The sequence below is a fragment of the Caloenas nicobarica genome, chromosome 3, assembly GCF_036013445.1.
Source record: "Caloenas nicobarica isolate bCalNic1 chromosome 3, bCalNic1.hap1, whole genome shotgun sequence".
NCBI lineage: Eukaryota > Metazoa > Chordata > Aves > Columbiformes > Columbidae > Caloenas > Caloenas nicobarica.
The window spans coordinates 71,479,285-71,497,648 of NC_088247.1; the positions used below are offsets into that span (position 1 = coordinate 71,479,285).

The 18,364-nt window shown below is 43.3% G+C and overlaps 2 protein-coding genes and 1 non-coding gene across 3 annotated transcripts; 1 reads left to right on the forward strand and 2 right to left on the reverse strand.

The window, feature by feature from the left end:
• Positions 1 to 403: 403 nt before the first annotated feature.
• Positions 404 to 9,571, forward strand: ACAT2 (acetyl-CoA acetyltransferase 2). Its single transcript, XM_065631432.1, has 9 exons — positions 404 to 573; positions 695 to 829; positions 2,037 to 2,218; positions 3,094 to 3,211; positions 4,004 to 4,147; positions 5,132 to 5,254; positions 5,943 to 6,097; positions 8,325 to 8,435; positions 9,008 to 9,571. Exons 1-9 carry the CDS (start codon positions 525 to 527, stop codon positions 9,173 to 9,175), a joined length of 1,185 nt encoding a protein of 394 aa, XP_065487504.1. The 5' UTR covers positions 404 to 524; the 3' UTR covers positions 9,176 to 9,571.
• Positions 9,379 to 18,031, reverse strand: TCP1 (t-complex 1). Its single transcript, XM_065631430.1, has 12 exons — positions 17,842 to 18,031; positions 16,704 to 16,789; positions 15,834 to 15,962; positions 15,146 to 15,243; positions 14,692 to 14,802; positions 13,886 to 14,067; positions 13,143 to 13,269; positions 12,628 to 12,803; positions 11,771 to 11,894; positions 10,414 to 10,606; positions 9,945 to 10,108; positions 9,379 to 9,701 (listed from the first exon to the last, which is right to left on the reverse strand). Exons 1-12 carry the CDS (start codon positions 17,912 to 17,914, stop codon positions 9,488 to 9,490), a joined length of 1,677 nt encoding a protein of 558 aa, XP_065487502.1. The 5' UTR covers positions 17,915 to 18,031; the 3' UTR covers positions 9,379 to 9,487.
• LOC135987842 (small nucleolar RNA SNORA29) lies at positions 16,930 to 17,064 on the reverse strand. The gene has a single exon (XR_010606077.1). It is a non-coding gene; the product is annotated as a small nucleolar RNA SNORA29 (small nucleolar RNA).
• Positions 18,032 to 18,364: the final 333 nt, after the last annotated feature.

Below are 18,364 nucleotides of genomic sequence, written 5' to 3' on the forward strand. Positions count from 1 at the left end.
CAGCTCGGGAGCAGCACCCTGCTTTAGATGGCTATTGCGGTTTGTTTATTGCGTTGGTTTTGTTTTTTCTGCTCACATAGATCTTATAAAATTCCACCATGTGATAAACGAGGTGCCTATAAGCAACAATATAATAATAGGGCATTTGACCTGCATCTTTAATTCTACGGAAAAGCGCACCGAGCGTCGGCGAGCGCTGCCCCGAGGCGGGCGCGCGGCCCCGGGCGGGCGGAGGCGTTGCCGCTGCTCCCTCACCGCCCCCGGCAGGAAGCTGAGGGGCCGCCCCCACCCCACCGTCAGCCGGGGGACGGGTGCGCCCGCCCGCGAACCAGCGGCGCCGGCTCCCCCGCCCGGCCCCGCTGCCGCAGCGGCCCGCCCGCCCGGCGGCAGGCGAGGGGCGGGACCGGCAACACGCGAGGGGCGGCCCCGCCGCCGGCCCCGCTCTCGCTGCGGGCGCGGCCGCCCCTCTGACCGCCGCTCCTCTCACCGCCGCCGCTCCCGCCGCCGCTCCTCTCACCGCCGCCATGAGCGCGGACCCCGTCGTCTTCGTCTCCGCCGCCAGGACCGCCGTCGGTGAGGGGCGGAGCGGCGGGTTCCCCCCGGGGCCGGGCCGGGCCGGGCGGCGGGCGCTCCCCCGCCCTTGCCAGGTGTCCCCCGGGCCGGTGCTGAGCCCTCTCCCTCTCTCTCCGCCCAGGCTCCTTCAACGGCGGCCTGTCGGCGCTGCCGGCGCACGAGCTGGGGGCGGCCGCCATCCGGGAGGTGCTGCGGCGGGCCGGGCTGCGCCCCGAGGAGGTGTCGGAGGTGATCCTGGGGCAGGTCCTCACCGCAGGTACGGGCGCTGCCTCCCCGCGGACACAGCCCCCAGCAGCCGCATTGGAACAGCCCAGGTTTCGCGTTTCAGAGCGTTATTCCTTGCCGGTGGGAACGTGGTTCCCCAACAAAGGCTGGAGCGGCATCCTGGGCGCCGCTCCGCTCCGCACCCGTTGCCGGGGCTTTGGAAAGGGTGTGCTGGGGGGATAGCTTGTTTAACAGTTTTTCGTTTGTTTATTTGGTTGGCTGGTTTTTATCCCCAAACTAGCTAACAGCGTACTTGTGACAGTCAGTGTCTTTTCTTTGTTGCAGCATCCCTTCTCTCCCTGCCTTGGTCAGCTCTCATAACTTTAACGTCATAAAAAACGGTAACTCTGAGATTTTTAATAGTGAGGCCTGTATTTGCATTTACCTGCAAGACCAGCCTGCAAGATCTGTGATGCCACTCGCTTGGAGACAAATATTTTGAAAATGTGCCTGTTAGGGAATTGTTTGTTTTGAACGGTCCTCTCCTTTTTCCAGGGCAAAGTTTAATCGGCAGAGTCATAGAGCAGGTTTGTGTTTTAAAGATGAAGACATAAAGGAAATAAATATTTTTTTCTTACTTAAAGCTGATTCAGATTCTTATATATTTTTAGCTCACGGAATGATGTGTTCTCCTTATCCATTTCTTTGTGCACAAGGAACTGGCATCACTTTAGCCTGGGGAGATGCAGATAAAGAATGTTTTCTTTGAAAATAGTGCTCCTATTCTTTCCATCAGGATTATAACAAAGAATAGAAGCTTTCAGGACTGTCCTCGCATAATTGTGCTTTTGCTTTCCATAGGAACTTTTAGGGAAAGTTGTCTGTGATGTACAGATGTCAAAAAGAAACCCTTCAGCGAGTAGAAATTGAAAGGAGCTTTCATCTTACACATGTGCAACAAGCTAATGCTAATTTGAAGTTGGTGTTTTATCTGACCTGCCATCAAAAGCAGAGTGGCACATATAAAACTACCAGTAGCAAGTCCCTGATCTCGCAGGTATTTTATTGATCATCATAAATGAGAGAGGTCACTGAGCTCCTGCTTACAGATTGCTGCTGGGAACTTCTCTATCTACCAGCTGAACATAGGAGCGAGACCCAAACTTTTGGTGGAATCAGGGTACCTGTTGTGAAAAGCGACAAGGCCGACATTTGTTTCTTAAGAACAGACAAAAGAAAAATACAGCCTGTTCCTGCAGGTGCTGGCCAGAACCCCGTCCGGCAGGCGAGCGTTGCCGCGGGGATCCCTTACTCTGTGCCCGCCTGGAGCTGCCAGATGATCTGCGGGTCGGGCTTGAAGGCGGTGTGTCTGGCTGCTCAGTCCATCCTGACCGGAGACTCCAGCATCGTGGTCGCAGGAGGCATGGAAAGTATGAGCAAGGTAAAGCAAACGATTGCACTCGCATTGCGCCGGCTTACTGGGAGCAAACAGCATTATGTGGAAACCCTGTGTTTCTAGGCTAACGCTCTGGAGGCAGGTTGAAAGAGTAGCTTCAGTTTCTACGCTTGAGAATGGATTTGCGCATGCAACAATTGACTTCAGTAGTTTTTTGTTTGTTTGTTTTGCTTTGTTTTTGGTTTTTTTTTAAAGACCTGATACTATAGCTACTGAAAAGGTGCTATGCAAACACACGCTACATTTAAAATTCCATTTTAATTTCCATCTAGCCCTGTCACGTTGAATGATTTGCTTGTGACAGCTGGCAATAGACAGGTTTTTTTGTGTTGCAAGAAGCCCAAAGAAGGAATAACTAGAAATGTTGTTGTTCACCAAGCACTTTGAGCTTGGAAAGGAAGCAAAGCACTTTCATTTCAAGGTGCTCAGCCCAGGGCTGTATTGAGGAATGGTGCTGGGATGGCGATCTGATGCCTAAGAAGGGGGTGGCGTCTTCTGCTGGGGCTCACTGGCTTCCTATGCTGGGAGTGATGCTGACGTTTGCTGGCAGCGAAGTGCAATTGGGAACCACCTGGAGCAGCCTGGTAGGACGGGGGACCTGTGGCCATATGGCCTCAGGGATGATTGATTTGATCTGTGGAGAGAAAACACTTGCTGCTTGGTGATCTGCTGCTTGGGAAATGCACAGGCCAGCTGGGAGACGCTGCGGGGGAGAGATGGAGCAGACTGCCGGGAGGACTGCTGGGATTTGGGGTATCTACCTGCAGCCACAAGGCAGGGGTCTGTCTCTCCAGCTGTCTGGCTGTATTGTGCACCAGAGATGTGAAACTTTTAACGCCTTTCGAAATACCTTCTTGCAGGCTCCTCATGTCATTCACATGCGAGCTGGGGTGAAAATGGGAGAGGCTTCTTTGCAAGACACTATAATCCTTGATGGCCTTACAGATGCTTTTTATCAGTACCATATGGGTATAACAGGTAAGCAGTGACGATACAGAAAATGGAACGGCTAACCGGGAAAGGGAAGAATTCACGGACAGGAAATTTCAAAATAAAGTGTTTCACGCTGTTCTTAAGTTGTAGTCATGAAAAAGAAAGAAATCCCTAATATTGAAAGGCATTGAAGGCATTTTCTGCTTGCTTTGTAAAAGTACCTTTTTTTTTTCTGTCTGAGCTAATAAATTCTTCCCTCTGTAAGAGTACATTTTTTGGACTTCCTGGCTTGTGCCTCTTGGCATCTTATCCCACTGCATGTCTTTTGCATTTGAGCAATTTAATTAAACGTCAGGAAAAATAAACAAAATAATCCCTGTATGTTACTGGAGTATTCAGCAGCACAGGGGCGGAATTACGTAAAGTGTACTGTGGATACACATGGTTCTGCACCCTGGATGGCATAGTCAGCCAACTGCTTTTTCAGTCCCTGCTTACAAAACAGAGTAACTTCAGAACTGTTCCCTCCTCTGTCTGAAGTGTTATAGCTGTAGAGAGATCTGAGCATAACAATCCAGAGAAGCAGTAAACTAGAAAAGCTTGGTTGCATTTGTATTTAACTTGATATGCCATCTGAGAGGAAATCCTGCGTAGGAATTTTCATGCTCAGAAGAAAATAGAGAATCGTAAGCAAACAAAATGAAGAAATCAGAATGAAAACTGACAAGCTTAGATGCTTGCTACAGCAAACATTAATGACTATGTTTGTGCTTACAATTTTACAACCTGGAATTTTAGCATTTCCTGATGGCAATTTACATTTCGTTCCTATTTCAGCTGAAAATGTGGCCAATCAGTGGCAAGTCAGCAGAGGGGAACAAGACCAACTTGCGGTACAGTCACAAAACAGGGCAGAGGCAGCCCAGAAAGCAGGCTATTTTACAAAAGAAATTGTTCCTGTTCTTGTACCTTCTAAAAAAGGTAGGTGTGAATGGATAATGAGAGCTGATTTTGATGAAAAATCTGTTTTCTGCTGTGTCTGCTATGATTGGTGGATGACTTCCCAGTTATACAGCCTTTTCAGTAAGCTGTTCTGTAAGCATGTAGCTGTTGCTCTCTTTTTCAACTTAAAGTAGTTATTTTTTTGAAAGAGAAACGATGCAAATGTGGAATACCTAAATGTAGTTCTCTGCAAATACTCTCTGTTTTATTGGAGATGTAATCACTACCCAGGCAAACCACTGACTTAACATTGGCTCGGGTATGGTACCAAAATCAGTATTTTTGTTTCATTAGACTCCTGGCTTCACCAAACTTCAAACAGTCATGTTGATTTGGAAAACCTTGCCCACCTAGTAAAATACACAGTAACAATAATTAGGGTTACTTGTTAATTAGCTAGGTCAGGTTGCATATATTAGGTATGTTTCTCTTTAGGCCTCTTGGGGATATATTATGGTGCTTGATCCAAAGATCTGTTTCTAGAGCAGGGGAATTTGCCCAGCTCCTTGTGAGGTGGATGCAACAACTGAATTTTCCAAACAGAAATCAAGAGTTAGATGTTCAACATTTGCATGGAATAGACCTTGTGGGAAAAGTTCTGGTGTTAGGCTGGTTACAAACTAATGATGGGCCTTCCTGTTACCAGTTTAGATAATAATATTTAATGACACTTGACTACTCTTTGCAAGGAATAGCAAGAACAAGATCTGCTTTTATACAGGTAGACCGTATTTTAGTTGTTAGTGTTTGTGTCAGAAAACCCAGCTGTTTGTCCTCCTAGAAGGAGCTGGAGGAGGGTTTAATAATTCACACTGAGTTGGAAGCTGTCTCCAACAGAGTGGCTTGTTGCTTAGAAGGAATGTGGCATCTATCCCCGATCAGCCTGTTGTTTGTGCCAGATTTCTGTTTGAGTCAAGTGCATGCAAGTAGACCCTCCCGTGAGTATAACGCTCTATTTTTCAGGTCCTGTAGAAGTTAAAACAGATGAACACCCTCGACATGGGAGCAACTTGGAAACAGTGGCAAAGTTAAAGCCCTGTTTCCTGACAGACGGAACTGGGACAGTAACAGCAGCTAATGCCTCAGGTTGGTCCGTCTGGCTAAAAACAAAATGGAAAAGAACGGTAGCTGCTTATGGCTCAAGGCAGGGTCTCTGCGAGGGGTTAAGCTGCCGGGTGGTTACTGCTGAATATGTTTTGCAGGAAACTGCAATGTGTTTGACAACATGGGTAGAACTCGAATATAACTGTGGGGGAGGATTTCTGTACAGATTAATTGCCTTTTGTTTGCTTGCTTTCTATGAAGCAATACAAGTGTTTGGACAGTAACAGTGGTTTCTAATACTGTGGGTCTGGACAAAGGAACACTTAGCAATTCGAGTTTGAAATTGCTACTCCTGTGGGCCTAACTTTCCTGCTATAGGCAGCCTTGAAACTTCTTCCTTGGTCCTTACACTGCATCTTCCAAAGTCTGGCTAATAACGCTGATGTGCTCCTTTTTCAGACTGTGCCTCAACTCTTCCGCCTGCTGCTTTCTGAATAGAAATCACAAATGTGTCACATTTACAGCAGTATAGATGTTACCCATTGTAAGTGTTGATGCCAGAGGTCAGGCTTGGCTGATAAGAAAAAAAAATACTGAGCTAAACCAAGAAAAGATCTGTGATTTTTTTTTTTTTTGTTTTGTCTAGATTGAACTTTACAAGCTGGAAAAGGTGGTACAGTAAAACCCATAAAACCCAACAGATACATACAAGTTGTTTGTCATTACACAGGTATAAATGATGGAGCTGCAGCTGTAATTCTAATGAAGAAATCGGAAGCTGCTAGGAGAGGTCTTATGCCTTTGGCTCGGATTGTATCTTGGGCTCAGACAGGTGTAGATCCATCTGTAATGGGAGTAGCGCCCATTTCAGCAATAAGGAAAGCTGTAAGTAGTTATCTATGTATCTTATTTAAAAACACTTGCTTGTAATTGCTTATCATTTTCTGGCCATGGTTTTTCTATATTCTAAGAAAAACTTACTAGAAAAAATAAACTAAGTTAAAACAACACTTAAAATAGTGGAGAGTATATAAGATTAACATTTCTAGTGCTACCAGGCTAGTGCCTATTCATTGGGAAAAAAATTAAATGCATAGGCATATGAATGGAGTTCAGAACATAAACTAGTTGGGTTTGGATGTGTATACTAACCTAATTTAGGGATGATTTGGTTCTTGCCATTATATGGTTCTGTTGCTGTGTCTGGCCAAGTTAATTTTCACATTGCTGTCTGATTGTATTTGCAATAGTAGGGCACTGAGAGAAGGGTCAGTGGGTGCATCTGCATTAGCCAGTGTGACGGTTCCCTTAGTGATTTAGTTTGTGCTGCAAAAAGAGTTGGAGCATGCCAGCTGGATCCCTTTCAGGTGAAACTAAACAAGAAGGTGCACTCCAGAACCACATCTAACGTGCTTGGACTGTTATTGCACCCACTGATGTGCTCTGTGTTCGGTCCACAGGATGAGACTCTCAGCTGAAGTGCCCTGAGTGAGCAGCCCCTATGGTACCACGCTGCTTGTTAGTACAGACTCAGCCTGTGGCAACCCCAGCTGAGGATGTGCTAAAACTGAGCTATGAAACCAAGCATAAAGAGAGTTCTCGTACAGCTGATAAGGATAGATTTGCTTTAGTATTCTTTCTTAGCTTTATTTATACTGTGCAAAGGCCTTACTTTGTTCATCTCTGAAATGTCATAGCAGTGTAGAAGCCTAACTTGAACTCACCCGAGCTCTGTGGCTTGTAGCGGGAAAATCAGAACTGTAATGCTGAAGCTTTTTCTCACCAGATCTCAAACTGTTGTTTTAAATGAAGAATGCTACAAATGTATAGCCAATACATATTTTTAGTTGTAGAACAGACAAGCTGTGTTTAACAGTACCTATAATCTTAATAGGTACTCTGAAAAAGGGCACATTACTTCTTAATGTAAGCTTCGTAATCTATGTTGTCAGACACTTCACAGCCTCCATATATTATCAGTTTCTCTCCAGAATTTTTAGTAGCACTTTATAGTGAGATAATGACTAAGCCATGCATTTTAGTGTTTCAACAACATAGTAAATCTTTAAAAGATAAGACTTTTCCCAGAAGGTGAATGGTTTCATAGAATCATAGAATTGTTTAGGTTACAAAAGACCTTTAAGATCGTAAGAGTCTGACCATTAACCTAATGCTGCCAAATCCACCCCTAAGCCATGTCCCTACACCTCCAGGGATGGTGACTCTACCGCTTCCCTGGGCAGCCTGTTCCAATGCCCGACAACTCTTTTGGTGAAGAAATTTTTCCCAATATCCAATCTAAACCTCCCCTGGTGCAACTTGAGGCCATTTCCTCTCATCCTGTTGCTTGCTACTTGGGAGAAGAGACCAACACCTTCCTTGCTACTGTCTCTACAATATCTAGTAGAAAGAGGCCCTCCTCTTTGACTATAGTCTTTCTTGGAGCTGCACCAGCCTGGCTGGCTGGTTGTGAAACATAATTGCTGTTAGAAACAAAGTGAGCTCAAGTAAAAACGTAGATCTGTGAAACACGCCTAAGCCTGTACCCAAGTAGGCAATCACACAAGAAGTTTCTCAAGTGAAAATATTAGCCAAGTCATCTAAAATAGCCCCTCTGTGAAAAGCTTCAAGAGGCAACTTTGAACTTAAAGGAAGGAGAGGCTGGAGAAATGACACCCATCACTAATGGTCATTTCACTATTTCCTGTATAAAAATCTGTATTAAGCAGAGAATCTCTAACAGTCAGACTTAGGTCCTGAAAAACCTGCTTTAAATCTGTTAAAACCTACTTTTGAAAACCTTGCTTGTTCTGTTACTGGCACCACATACTGTTTGAGTCCTACAATTGCACCACCACCACTACATGTGTAAAATTAGTCAAGATTTTTTAAGAGCAGCCAGCATGTTATAGCACATTGTACTGACTTCTGCTGATGCCGAAATTTTGTGTCTTCAAGGATTCTGCCATCAACCCTGGCTATAAAATCAGTTTCCTTTGATTTTTTTAGAAGTGGTGGCTTCATATCACCCAATTTAATTGTTATGAAAAGCTTTCTCCAGTGCTGACAAAAACCTGAAAGATAGTAAAGCCTGTTTATTTTGTTTTCTCAGATTGACAAAGCCAGCTGGACTCTGGAACAAGTTGACCTGTTTGAAATTAATGAAGCCTTTGCATCACTATCTATTGCAATAGCGAAAGAACTGAAAGTAAATCCAGAAAAGGTAATGAATATATTTCAGGTCAGAATTTGCCTCCTGTACTCGAGTTTTTCCATTCTGTGCAACTGGATTGTATTCCAAAGAGGCAAGATCAGTCGTCCTGCAATTGCCTTGCCATGAGCAGAAAGGATGGGAACCACAGTAGGCGTTTCCTTACGCTACTCAGCTGTAGCCTTGCTTTGCTAGCAGGTGCAGTGGCTCCTAGCTAAACAAGCTGCAGCTTTATTATAGTGGATTTGTATGCAAATATAGATAACTGCTTGAGCATAGTTAACTTCAGAATTTGAACTTGCTGCTGGATTTGTCACTGTATTCTTCCAGCAATGGCAAAAAGTGCAGGGTATTACTCTCCCCTAAATGCACCTCAGTTGTCACCTTTATTGCCTTCAGCAAGTTGGGCCTTTTTCAGCAGCTGTTGCATGCACATTCAATTCCTCCTTGAAATGGTGGTAGCAGTTTTGGCCTTACTCACAATCACGGACTATATCCAGTGAGGTCATTCACATTGAACCTCAGCTTAGCTAGTTCAATGATTCCTTAATTTGACCTTCTTCTTCATTGGCTTTTTTTTTTAGATTAACATCCAAGGTGGAGCTATTGCTCTTGGCCACCCTCTTGGTGCCTCTGGTTGCCGCATCCTTGTTACTCTTCTGCATGCACTGGAACGAACAGGTGGAAAACGTGGTGTTGCTGCTCTCTGTATAGGAGGAGGAATGGGAATAGCCATGTGTGTTGAGAGATGAATGTGAATGAACGAGTGTCTAGTGCTAACTAGCTTTGGAACAGTTTACTAATAAACTTCTAATCATGGAGCTTGTTTTGTTTTGCCTAAAATTAAATAAGCTTACTTTATTACCTCTTGCCACTCAGTCATTGCCCTGACAACAAGATTAGTGGCTGCTGCACTCTCCTTGTCTACATGCTCAACACAAGGACCAACCTTTTTCAAAAATTGTCTACAAGAAAATAGCAGCAGCATTCAATCACTTGTTTTATTAACATTTTAGTTATAAGAGTGGGAAGTGTAAGTTAAACAAACATAAATAAAACCTAAGTTATTCTTCAAGTGCTCCAGAGTGAACTGCGTCCTCATAGCACCCTCTCTCTTCTTTAGTTTCAGGGTGCAGTTTAATAAGATCATCAATTCGAAGAATAGTAATTGCAGCTTCTGTTGCAAACTTCAGGCTCTTAGTTTTGACCATGGTTGGTTCAAAGACACCAGCTTGCTTGTTATCACGAGGTTTTCCATTGATCAAGTCAAGACCAATCCTGAAAAGAATAAACAGTCAGATGGAGAGGTAGAAAAAGCAGAAATACAGTTGGGAGCATGCTGTTTAACTACTACTAGGTCCCAGTGACACACATATAGGACTGCAGGACACAGAAAGAAAAGTCAGCGATAACATACCCCTTTTACATGCAAATCACAGTTTAGTAAACTGGCAGAATGTTTTTCATCTAAGTCACCCCCCCACTTAATTTTGAGTAGCCTTCCTACAGATAGATACTTGCCATTTCAGATTTTTGCGATCTGGGTTAACTTGGGCCTCATTATGGAATGCTCTCAACTTCGCAACGAGATCTGTTGCATCTTGAGCGGCATTTACTGCCAATGTATTTGGAATTATTAAGAGCGATCTTGCAAATTCTGCTATTGCAAGTTGTTCACGTGATCCCTAGAGAGAGGAAAAAGTTTTTAAACCAATTGCTGCAACGAAAGAGGAAAAAATACAACCATGACCAAGACTGTCAATAGTAGAGAGGGGTTTTCACATGCAAAACCTATTTTTAGGCCAAAGAACCATATAGTCAAATTATCAGAGAAAGAGTAACTAATATACTCCATTTTAAAGAAGCATCTTACATTCTGTAAGATGATTACGTTTTCACGAACCAACTTCTACTAGAAAATAAATGCTTTAAAATTCACGCTGTCCAAGCCTAACACATACACACTCTTACGTCTTCATGTGAGACTCACCATGCTGGTTGCATAATTTTCAAGATATATTGAGAGCGCTGCTTCTACAGCACCGCCACCTGGGACGACAGACTTGGATTCCAAGACCCTTTTAACAACACAGAGTGCATCATGTATAGATCGTTCCATTTCATCACACATGAAGTCATTAGCTCCTCGTAAGATAATTGATGCTGAAGTACGAGCCTTTGTACTATGGGAAAAAAGGAATCACAAGTCAGTCTTGCTGAACAGAATACAAATTAAAACTATTATTGCAGAAATTTTTCTTCTAAAGCCAAGTTCAGTTGGGTCAGATTCTTGCAACATTTAAAAGAAAATCTTAACATTGTTATGCACATTCGCAGTGTATGTCCATTGTACCTATTAAGTCAATACTAAAGTTCTAATACGCAATAAACTAGTTTGAGTTTAGTCTTTTAGAGAAAGCTACCTGACAGAAGTGTGACAGACAAGATGTTTTCCCATCAAATATGTGGAAAATGTAATTGGATATTAAGAAAGTTCTGTTTTGTACAGCCATCAAGTGAGCTCATGACTGCCAGCATTACAGTATAAGCAGTCACATAACTGCCACACAAGTGCCATGGTCAGAATATTTAATTCACACACAAATGAGACTAGAGAAGTTGAACACCGAGGAGGGATACTGAAGCAGGGCAAAAGCCAATATCTAAGGTATGTTCTTGTCAAACAAACTGATACTGGAGTTTTCATGTACCAGACAGGAGTGACATACTAAAAACTTCAAGGGAAAATACCATGTGTGGACAGTTAACCATTGCTCCTCTTACCCATTAAAGAAAAAAAAAAACCACCACCCTAAAAAAATACCCTTTTGACAATGTGGTCCATTTCATGCTGCCAAGCAAATGACTGATTCAATGAAACTAGCACAAGTAAACCCTGTCTTCCACTATAAATCATAAGATTTAGCTTGCACCTCCTTATTCAGATTAAATTACTCAGATGGTACCCATTTCCCTTTCCTGTCTGTAAGGGAAGCCAGTATGACTATACTGCTAAAAGGCAGGTAAAGGAACATGATATGAATGCTCTTACAATGTCTCTACCAATTTAATAGAATTTTATTGTAAATTTTAGAAAAAGTTGTTAATAAGCAAAACCTTAAGTAAAGTCTACCTAGCAATCTGATTGTCTCATACATTATGGCAGGTGTCCAGTCCCAGCAAAAGAGATTAAACGCTTCCACTTCTAATTCTTGGTGGACTTGTATACTCTTCCCACACATATAACTACTCATACCGCTGAGATAGCGTGGAAGTAAAAAAATGGAATTTTATCTCCCACTTAGTAGAAAGTGTACAGAAAACAGTGTTTTAAAAATGATCCTTACTTCTTGATTAAAATGAGCTCATCATCACAGATTCTCTCTTGAATCACCTCTTCTGCCTGTCCCAGCATTAATGCTTCAAAACTCTCCTCACCTTCAAGGTTTGCAAGGGTTGAACATATGGTTGCTTTAACAAACAAAAAAGTACGATTAGCGTTCCATTCCAGCACATCCTTTGCCAACTTCCCAGAACAGTCATAAAGAAAACCAGAAATTGGAAACAGAAATAAAAGCAGTATAAGCAGATTTTTCTTAAATTCGACAGCACTTCTAATTCTCAGGTAACAATTCAATACTCCACAGTATATAATCGATACTACTCTTTTTTTGCTCAACTTTTACAGCGCTTACTTCTCCACAGCTAGTACAAGTTCCTGTCCTTTACCACATGACAATGTTTTCATGCAAATTTAAGAATTGACAAATAAAATCTGTGTAGGACCATAATTTTTTTCACTATGTGTTTAATGATTTAGGAATGCTTCATTTGTCTTGAACTACCTAAACAAAGTACGTAACACAACCCTCCAGAGGCTTATGAAGGTGTGCTTAACAAAGACTTCTAAATAAATGCAGATTCTGGCTCCTATTTCTACAAGAAGACCATCTTCCCAGGGCAAGGCGTCATTTGTTTTCCCCTCTGTGAATCTTCAGCAGTCAACACTCTCAGTACTCACCTACTGTGACAAAATGGTCACTTAAACGCAACAGCCAAGTTAAAACCTAACAAGAATGGCTCAGCTGTACTTATCCTCTCCTTGCATGGCTTGCAGATTAAGAAGCCATATTTTGAAATTCGTTACTAATACTCGTAACAACATCTTTTACTTAAAAACCAAAACAGACAGAAAGAGACATACCTCCGGATGCCTTAGCAATCCGCTTAAGGTCCTTTTTCACAACTCTTCGAACTGCCATAGCACCAGCATCAACAAAGTATTTCAGACACATATCATCAATGCCTCCAGTGGTAAGAATAACATTGGCACCAGTGGCCAAAATCTTCTGGATCCTTTCTTTGGTAATATCTGATTCTCTGCAAGGATTAAGCCAAAGTTATAAAAATGTATTTAAAAAGTCTTCAATCACATTCTACCACCCCATGTCTCAAAATCTTCATGCAGAGCTCCAGACAGAGAAGGAACCATTGCACAAACATACCTGGATTCCTCAAAACCTGTCCTAATACTAGTTCTGCCTCGAGAAGCGAAGGCTTTTACAATTAATATTTGGTATCACTGGGAAATTATTTACATGATTTACAACATTTTTACCTCTTGTGCTCAGCCAAAATTACATCGAGCCACCTCAACTGAAGAGATCAAAACAAGCCTGTGAAACTCCCCTGTCTCAGTTACTCAAAGCTTCCACACACCTCTGCCTTATCTGGTCCAGCTTCTCAGGGTCTGAGATAACAATCTGAACACCAAGCTTCATTTTCGCTTTCTGCAGGCTGAAGTCAAGGCATGCAATCTTTGCATTGACTATTCTCTTCGTCATACCTGGTGAGAGAGAACAAGAAAAAGGATTTTGTCAAATGTAATTAAGAGAAAATCAAGGTAGCAGCAGAGATTAAAACTAATGCTATTTTCACATTTCAGATTTGTATTCAGTTTGCTTTTCTGCCTCCAGTTCTGCCCCAGTACAGAAAAATCCTTAGCAAGGACTTTCAAAGAGGATTTTTTCCTAAAAAAATCTCAGCTATAACCTCTGTTACATTTTACAAACCCCATCATCAAAATGTGAAGGGCCATGAAAAGCTGACCCATCAGTCTTGCATTCTTTAGGTTAGCTAATCAACACGGCTCTGCTAAATGTAATAGTTTCCTACCAACCTGGTAAGGGAGGTGCTTATGTTCCACAAGATCAGTGTTACCATGCAGATACTGGGTTATAGAAACTACAGTAACTTAACAACACTTTGCGGATCACTACTAGCTGGCAGACCCTAGCCTAGAAACTATGGTGAAGTGTAAGGTTTTTTACATTCATGTTCAATTGTTCCAAACTGAAAACCCATGTGATCTGCAACTAATGCAATCAGTAAGAAGATTTATGCAGAAAGACTGAGAGGACTGAGTTCACACAAAAGTTTTATGAAACACTGCATGTTCTTACCCTGCGAGCCCACCACGCAGTTCAGAGCATAACCATTCACGAGTATGCTCTCTTTTTGGCTGCGGCCATGTGCCTTCAAAACATTAACCGAGTTGATTGGATACCGAGCCTGACCCTTCTGGTCTGTGTATTTAACTGCCAGTGCAGCATCCACCACCATGTTAGCAAAGAAATCACCATCACTGCAATGCTGTTAAGGTTAAACCTGAAGAAGAAAACTAGTACTATGCTTAAGAAAAAAAGAAGTCACTGACAGTGCCCAAACTAAGAGTCAAATACTGTTTCCAAAAAAGAGCTCCAGAAAGGTATGGAAATGCTAGCTTTTTTCACCATTCCCTTACAGGCACGAGTTAATTCTGGTAAGAAAATTTGACAGGCTAGTGTGATATCTGCATTTTACACACCTTTTGTTCCTTAACAACTCTTCTTGTGGGCAGTCTCCATTCCCTTGATAGCACAAAGGCTAAAAATGCAGGTTTTTCTATGACTACAAAGTAAAATGCAACCTTCTTTCCTCTAGTTTCACTCCCCAGGTACTTAACTTCTGCAATGCACTCTTCCATTCCCAGAATGCCTTATCTAGTCTCGCTAAGGAAACAATGCACTGTTAAAGCTACTGCAATGTGCCTAACCAAGTTTAGATAAATAGTAGTATCTGTGAAAAGATTTTCACACCTGTGTTATAAAAATGACAGCTTGAATACTATACCCCATTCCTAAGAACCGCTGCAAAGGGAACTAGGCTAGCTACTCAGTTCTCCAGCTAATCACTCTCACTTAAATAACTTGACGAAGTTAAAGGATACATTCCTATAATTTTAGAGGACATCGATGTTTTAGCAGCATTAATTAGGCACTCTCTGCCCAATTCATCTGTGTTAATAATAAGATTTTCATTGATGTAGCGAACTGCTTCCCTGTAGAAGAGAGAAAAATACTGGTAAAGAATTCCACACACACAAAGATAAAAATCCTGCAGGGTGAGCCCTTTCAAATGTTATCTCAAAAGAACACAGGGATGAGATCCATTCACCTTCTAGACAGCAAAGTGATATTTTTATGTGAGACTACAGAAATTCTAAATAAATGGAAAAATAAAAAGAATTAACAAGAAAGCTGAGAATACATGCCAAAACCAAAACACTGTAAACACTTTGCACAAGAAGTCTGTATTAACACAGTCACTAATACAGAAATAAACAAAAAGCATGCAGTTATTGTACCTTAAAAAATGCAACTTCAACTGTATTAGTTTCTTACTTGCAAGCAAGTCGGTATCCACCAATGATGGAGGTAGGATGAATTTTCTGTTTCACTAGCTCATCTGCATTTTTCAGAAGTTCTGCAGCAATAATTACCTGTTTCAAATACAAACAATAAATATATGTATTCCGCACAAGCAAAATAACTACCTGTTGCTACTAAGTGGAAAGTAGAATTATAAATAGTTGTCCAATGTCTATTCAGTGGAACAAGTACTTGCGACCTGGAATTATTAATAGTTTCCAACATCAGGTAAAAGCCACGTCATTTGGTCCCCCCTCCCCCAAGATGTCAAAAGTCTCATGCAAGTTTTCAACATGCAGCATCCTTCTTAGGACTAACACTTCAGTTTCTCGTGGTTGTTAAAAATTAGGAACTTTAATTCAGAATCTGTCCTCACAACTTCAAGAAATGAAAAAATAAATAACACAACTGAAGTAAGCAAATTCCATTCCAGAGCACCAGTTGCATATGGAAACTAGCATCTCTAAAAAACTCTCAAGTCTAATTGCTTTATTCTGTAACCCACTTTAAAAAAACATTTATATTCAGTCAACCACAAGGCTTTTCATTCTGTATAGCTGATCCACATTGCATCAAGATTCATCACGGATAAATCAAAAGCAGCACTGTGATAATGGAACACTGACTTTTGGTGTATCTGCCTGTAAAACTTTCTACATACCACTGAGGTTGTCCCATCACCAACTTCTTTGTCTTGCAAGTCTGCCAGCTCACAAAGAACTTTTGCCGCAGGATGTTCCACTTCTAGCAGTTTCAAAATGGTTGCACCATCGTTAGTAATGGTCACATCCTAATTTTCAGAAATCAAACATTAACATGATGTGTATTTCTATTATGTTTTTACCACTGTGTTTCATAATGTTTATGCAAGTGAAAGTCAATTATTCTTCGTGAATCTCCATAAAATAACTATACCAAGTATTCAGAGCTTCTTTTTAACCAGGAGTCCCACTCTTATAACAGAAACGTTACCAGAGAAGAATCTGCACTTCCTGTTTATCGGACAAGTTTTTATGTTACAGAAACTCATCAAATGTTTTGCACACACCGGATTAGCACCAGTGAAATGACTACTCTCTAATACTGTAGATTATACCGCAGCCTGTAAAACAGTGAACTTTCCTCATTTGCTTGAAATACTTCAAAATATGAACTACTGCTTTTAAATTGTTATGGGATTATTTGAATCCCTTTTTGTTATTTCAGCAGCATATACAAGTCAACACTATCGCAAGGCCTAACTTCGATGGTGATACTCATGCCTGTGAATTTGACCAACACTTGTAATAGGTGAGAAGAACTTACAGGTAGAAAGAAGAGAACTGTGCCACATAAACTACTGAATTAAACTAAGATGATGTAGCATACATTACCTGATGCTCAATTTTACCACATTTCTCCTCCTACCCCCTCTCAGAACCACGGAAAAGAACAGGTATGTGTATGTTAGACCTTTGAAGCATACCAAGTGGAAGTGCTTATACATAGGAATACAAGTTCTCCTGACACTTCTTAAAATAAGTTTACTTACCCCAATATCATCCACCAACATCTTATCCAGACCAACTGGCCCAAGAGAACTCTTCACAATATTGGCAATAGCAGATGCAGCAGTAACTGAAGAAACAAAAAAGAAAAAAAGTTTTATCTTCCCAACTTCAGGATGATTCAGGTTTACAAGAAAACGTGCCAAGAACCTGCAATTCAGAAACGTGAGCTAAAGTAACCTGATTTAGCTAAGCTAGTAATGGCTTGTTTAAAGAATGTTCTGCCAACTTCATATAGGAAAAAGATACAATCAACCTTTTCCTTCAGACCGTGGCAAAAATTCTCTATCCCACAAGCATAGCCACTTAATCTAGAAATTGAAAAAGTGGTAGTTTAATGGGAGTAGTGACAAGCCAGACCTTCACTTTGAACTTCAAACAATATAACCCATTTTGTTTTGAAGGAGTAATGGCGGGCTTCTGAAAGAAATAACCGTTGTATCACCGAAGTCGCCATTATAAACTATCTCAGCCATAGACTGAGGTAATTCTCATTCTAACTGTTCCGCCTAAAGCATCACCAGAATTGCATGCCTCTCGCGATCATCAGAAGCAGGCCTTAAGCTTCTTCTTTTGTGTTTTACCTACTCAGAAATTAACAACAATCTAGGGATTTGCAGTCTTCTCCCAAGATTTAATATAAAAGCCTGCAGAATGCGGAACATTTTCGAGAACTAGTTAAAAGATACTCATCCAGAGGAGGGTCCCCACTTTACAAGGCAGGTTATTCTCCTCTGCCGGGAAGCAACACGCTTCCCCAGCCGCCCCGGCCTCACCAAGGCCAGCCTGCAGGCCTTGCCGGCTAACGCGCTACGAGCTCGGGGTGGGACCCAGCCGGTCCCTGCTCAGCAGCCCCCCGCTCCCGGTGCGAGCTGCCATCGAAGCAGGGGCCGCGGGAGCCTCCCGCCTCCTCGTGGGGGCTGCGGAGCACGAGCCGTGCCACCCGCCCGCCCTCCCGCCGGCAGCGACCCCCACAAGGGCCCGGGGCCGAGAGCAGCCGGCGGCAGGCAGAGGCCGCTCCCGGGTAAGCACATGGCGGCGGCAACGGCCGCGCCATGTTACCTCCTTCCCGCCCCCCCCCCCCGGCTCATCAGTGCCCTGCCGGCAGCACGCGGCCGTTACCGTTCTGCGTGCGGATCGTGTCGCCGCTGGTCCGCTCTCCGAAGACAGCCAGGGGCCCGTCCATCGCCGCCATCTTCCCGCCCGGCCGCGGCGCGACACTCGCACACCAGGCAGCGCGCGGAACCACGGAATGGCCACGGCGCCGCAAGGAATGCTGGGTGCTCCCCCCGCTCCCCTTCGGGAGAGGGTGGAGGGACAGCGGCCAGCCCCGCGCGCGCGAGGGGCGGGGCCACACCCTGCCTGTCCAATCCAGGGGTGCGGCACGGCCCAGGCTCAAGCCGCGATTGGTTCGTGCCGTTGAACAAAGCCGCCACGCCGCGGGAGGGGCGGGAGGACTTCCAGGAGGTTCTAGAAGCTCTGCTGTCTCCGGCGCATGCGCGCTGGCTCCGCCGCCTGTCAGGGGCGCGGCCCGGGGCGGGCGGGGGCCTACGGCGTCGTACCGGGGGTGTGTGGCTGCCCTCCCGGTCCCCGCAAGCGGTGTGGGGTTGGGCAGAGCTCAGGATAACTGTAGCGGCGGGGGAGC

Excerpts from the sequence above, each read along its gene's own strand:
- ACAT2 (XM_065631432.1), top strand. The coding sequence starts at position 525 with ATGAGCGCGGACCCCGTCGTCTTCGTCTCCGCCGCCAGGACCGCCGTC. Across the intron at positions 574-694 it reads CGCCGCCAGGACCGCCGTCG|GCTCCTTCAACGGCGGCCTG; the intron begins GTGAGGGGCGGA and ends CTCTCCGCCCAG. Across the intron at positions 8,436-9,007 it reads TGAAAGTAAATCCAGAAAAG|ATTAACATCCAAGGTGGAGC; the intron begins GTAATGAATATA and ends TTTTTTTTTTAG.
- TCP1 (XM_065631430.1), bottom strand. The coding sequence starts at position 17,914 with ATGGCGGCGATGGACGGGCCCCTGGCTGTCTTCGGAGAGCGGACCAGC. Across the intron at positions 16,790-17,841 it reads CACGATCCGCACGCAGAACG|TTACTGCTGCATCTGCTATT; the intron begins GTAACGGCCGCG and ends TTGTTTCTTCAG. Across the intron at positions 10,607-11,770 it reads GAGCTCATTTTAATCAAGAA|TACAAAGGCTCGTACTTCAG; the intron begins GTAAGGATCATT and ends TTTTTCCCATAG.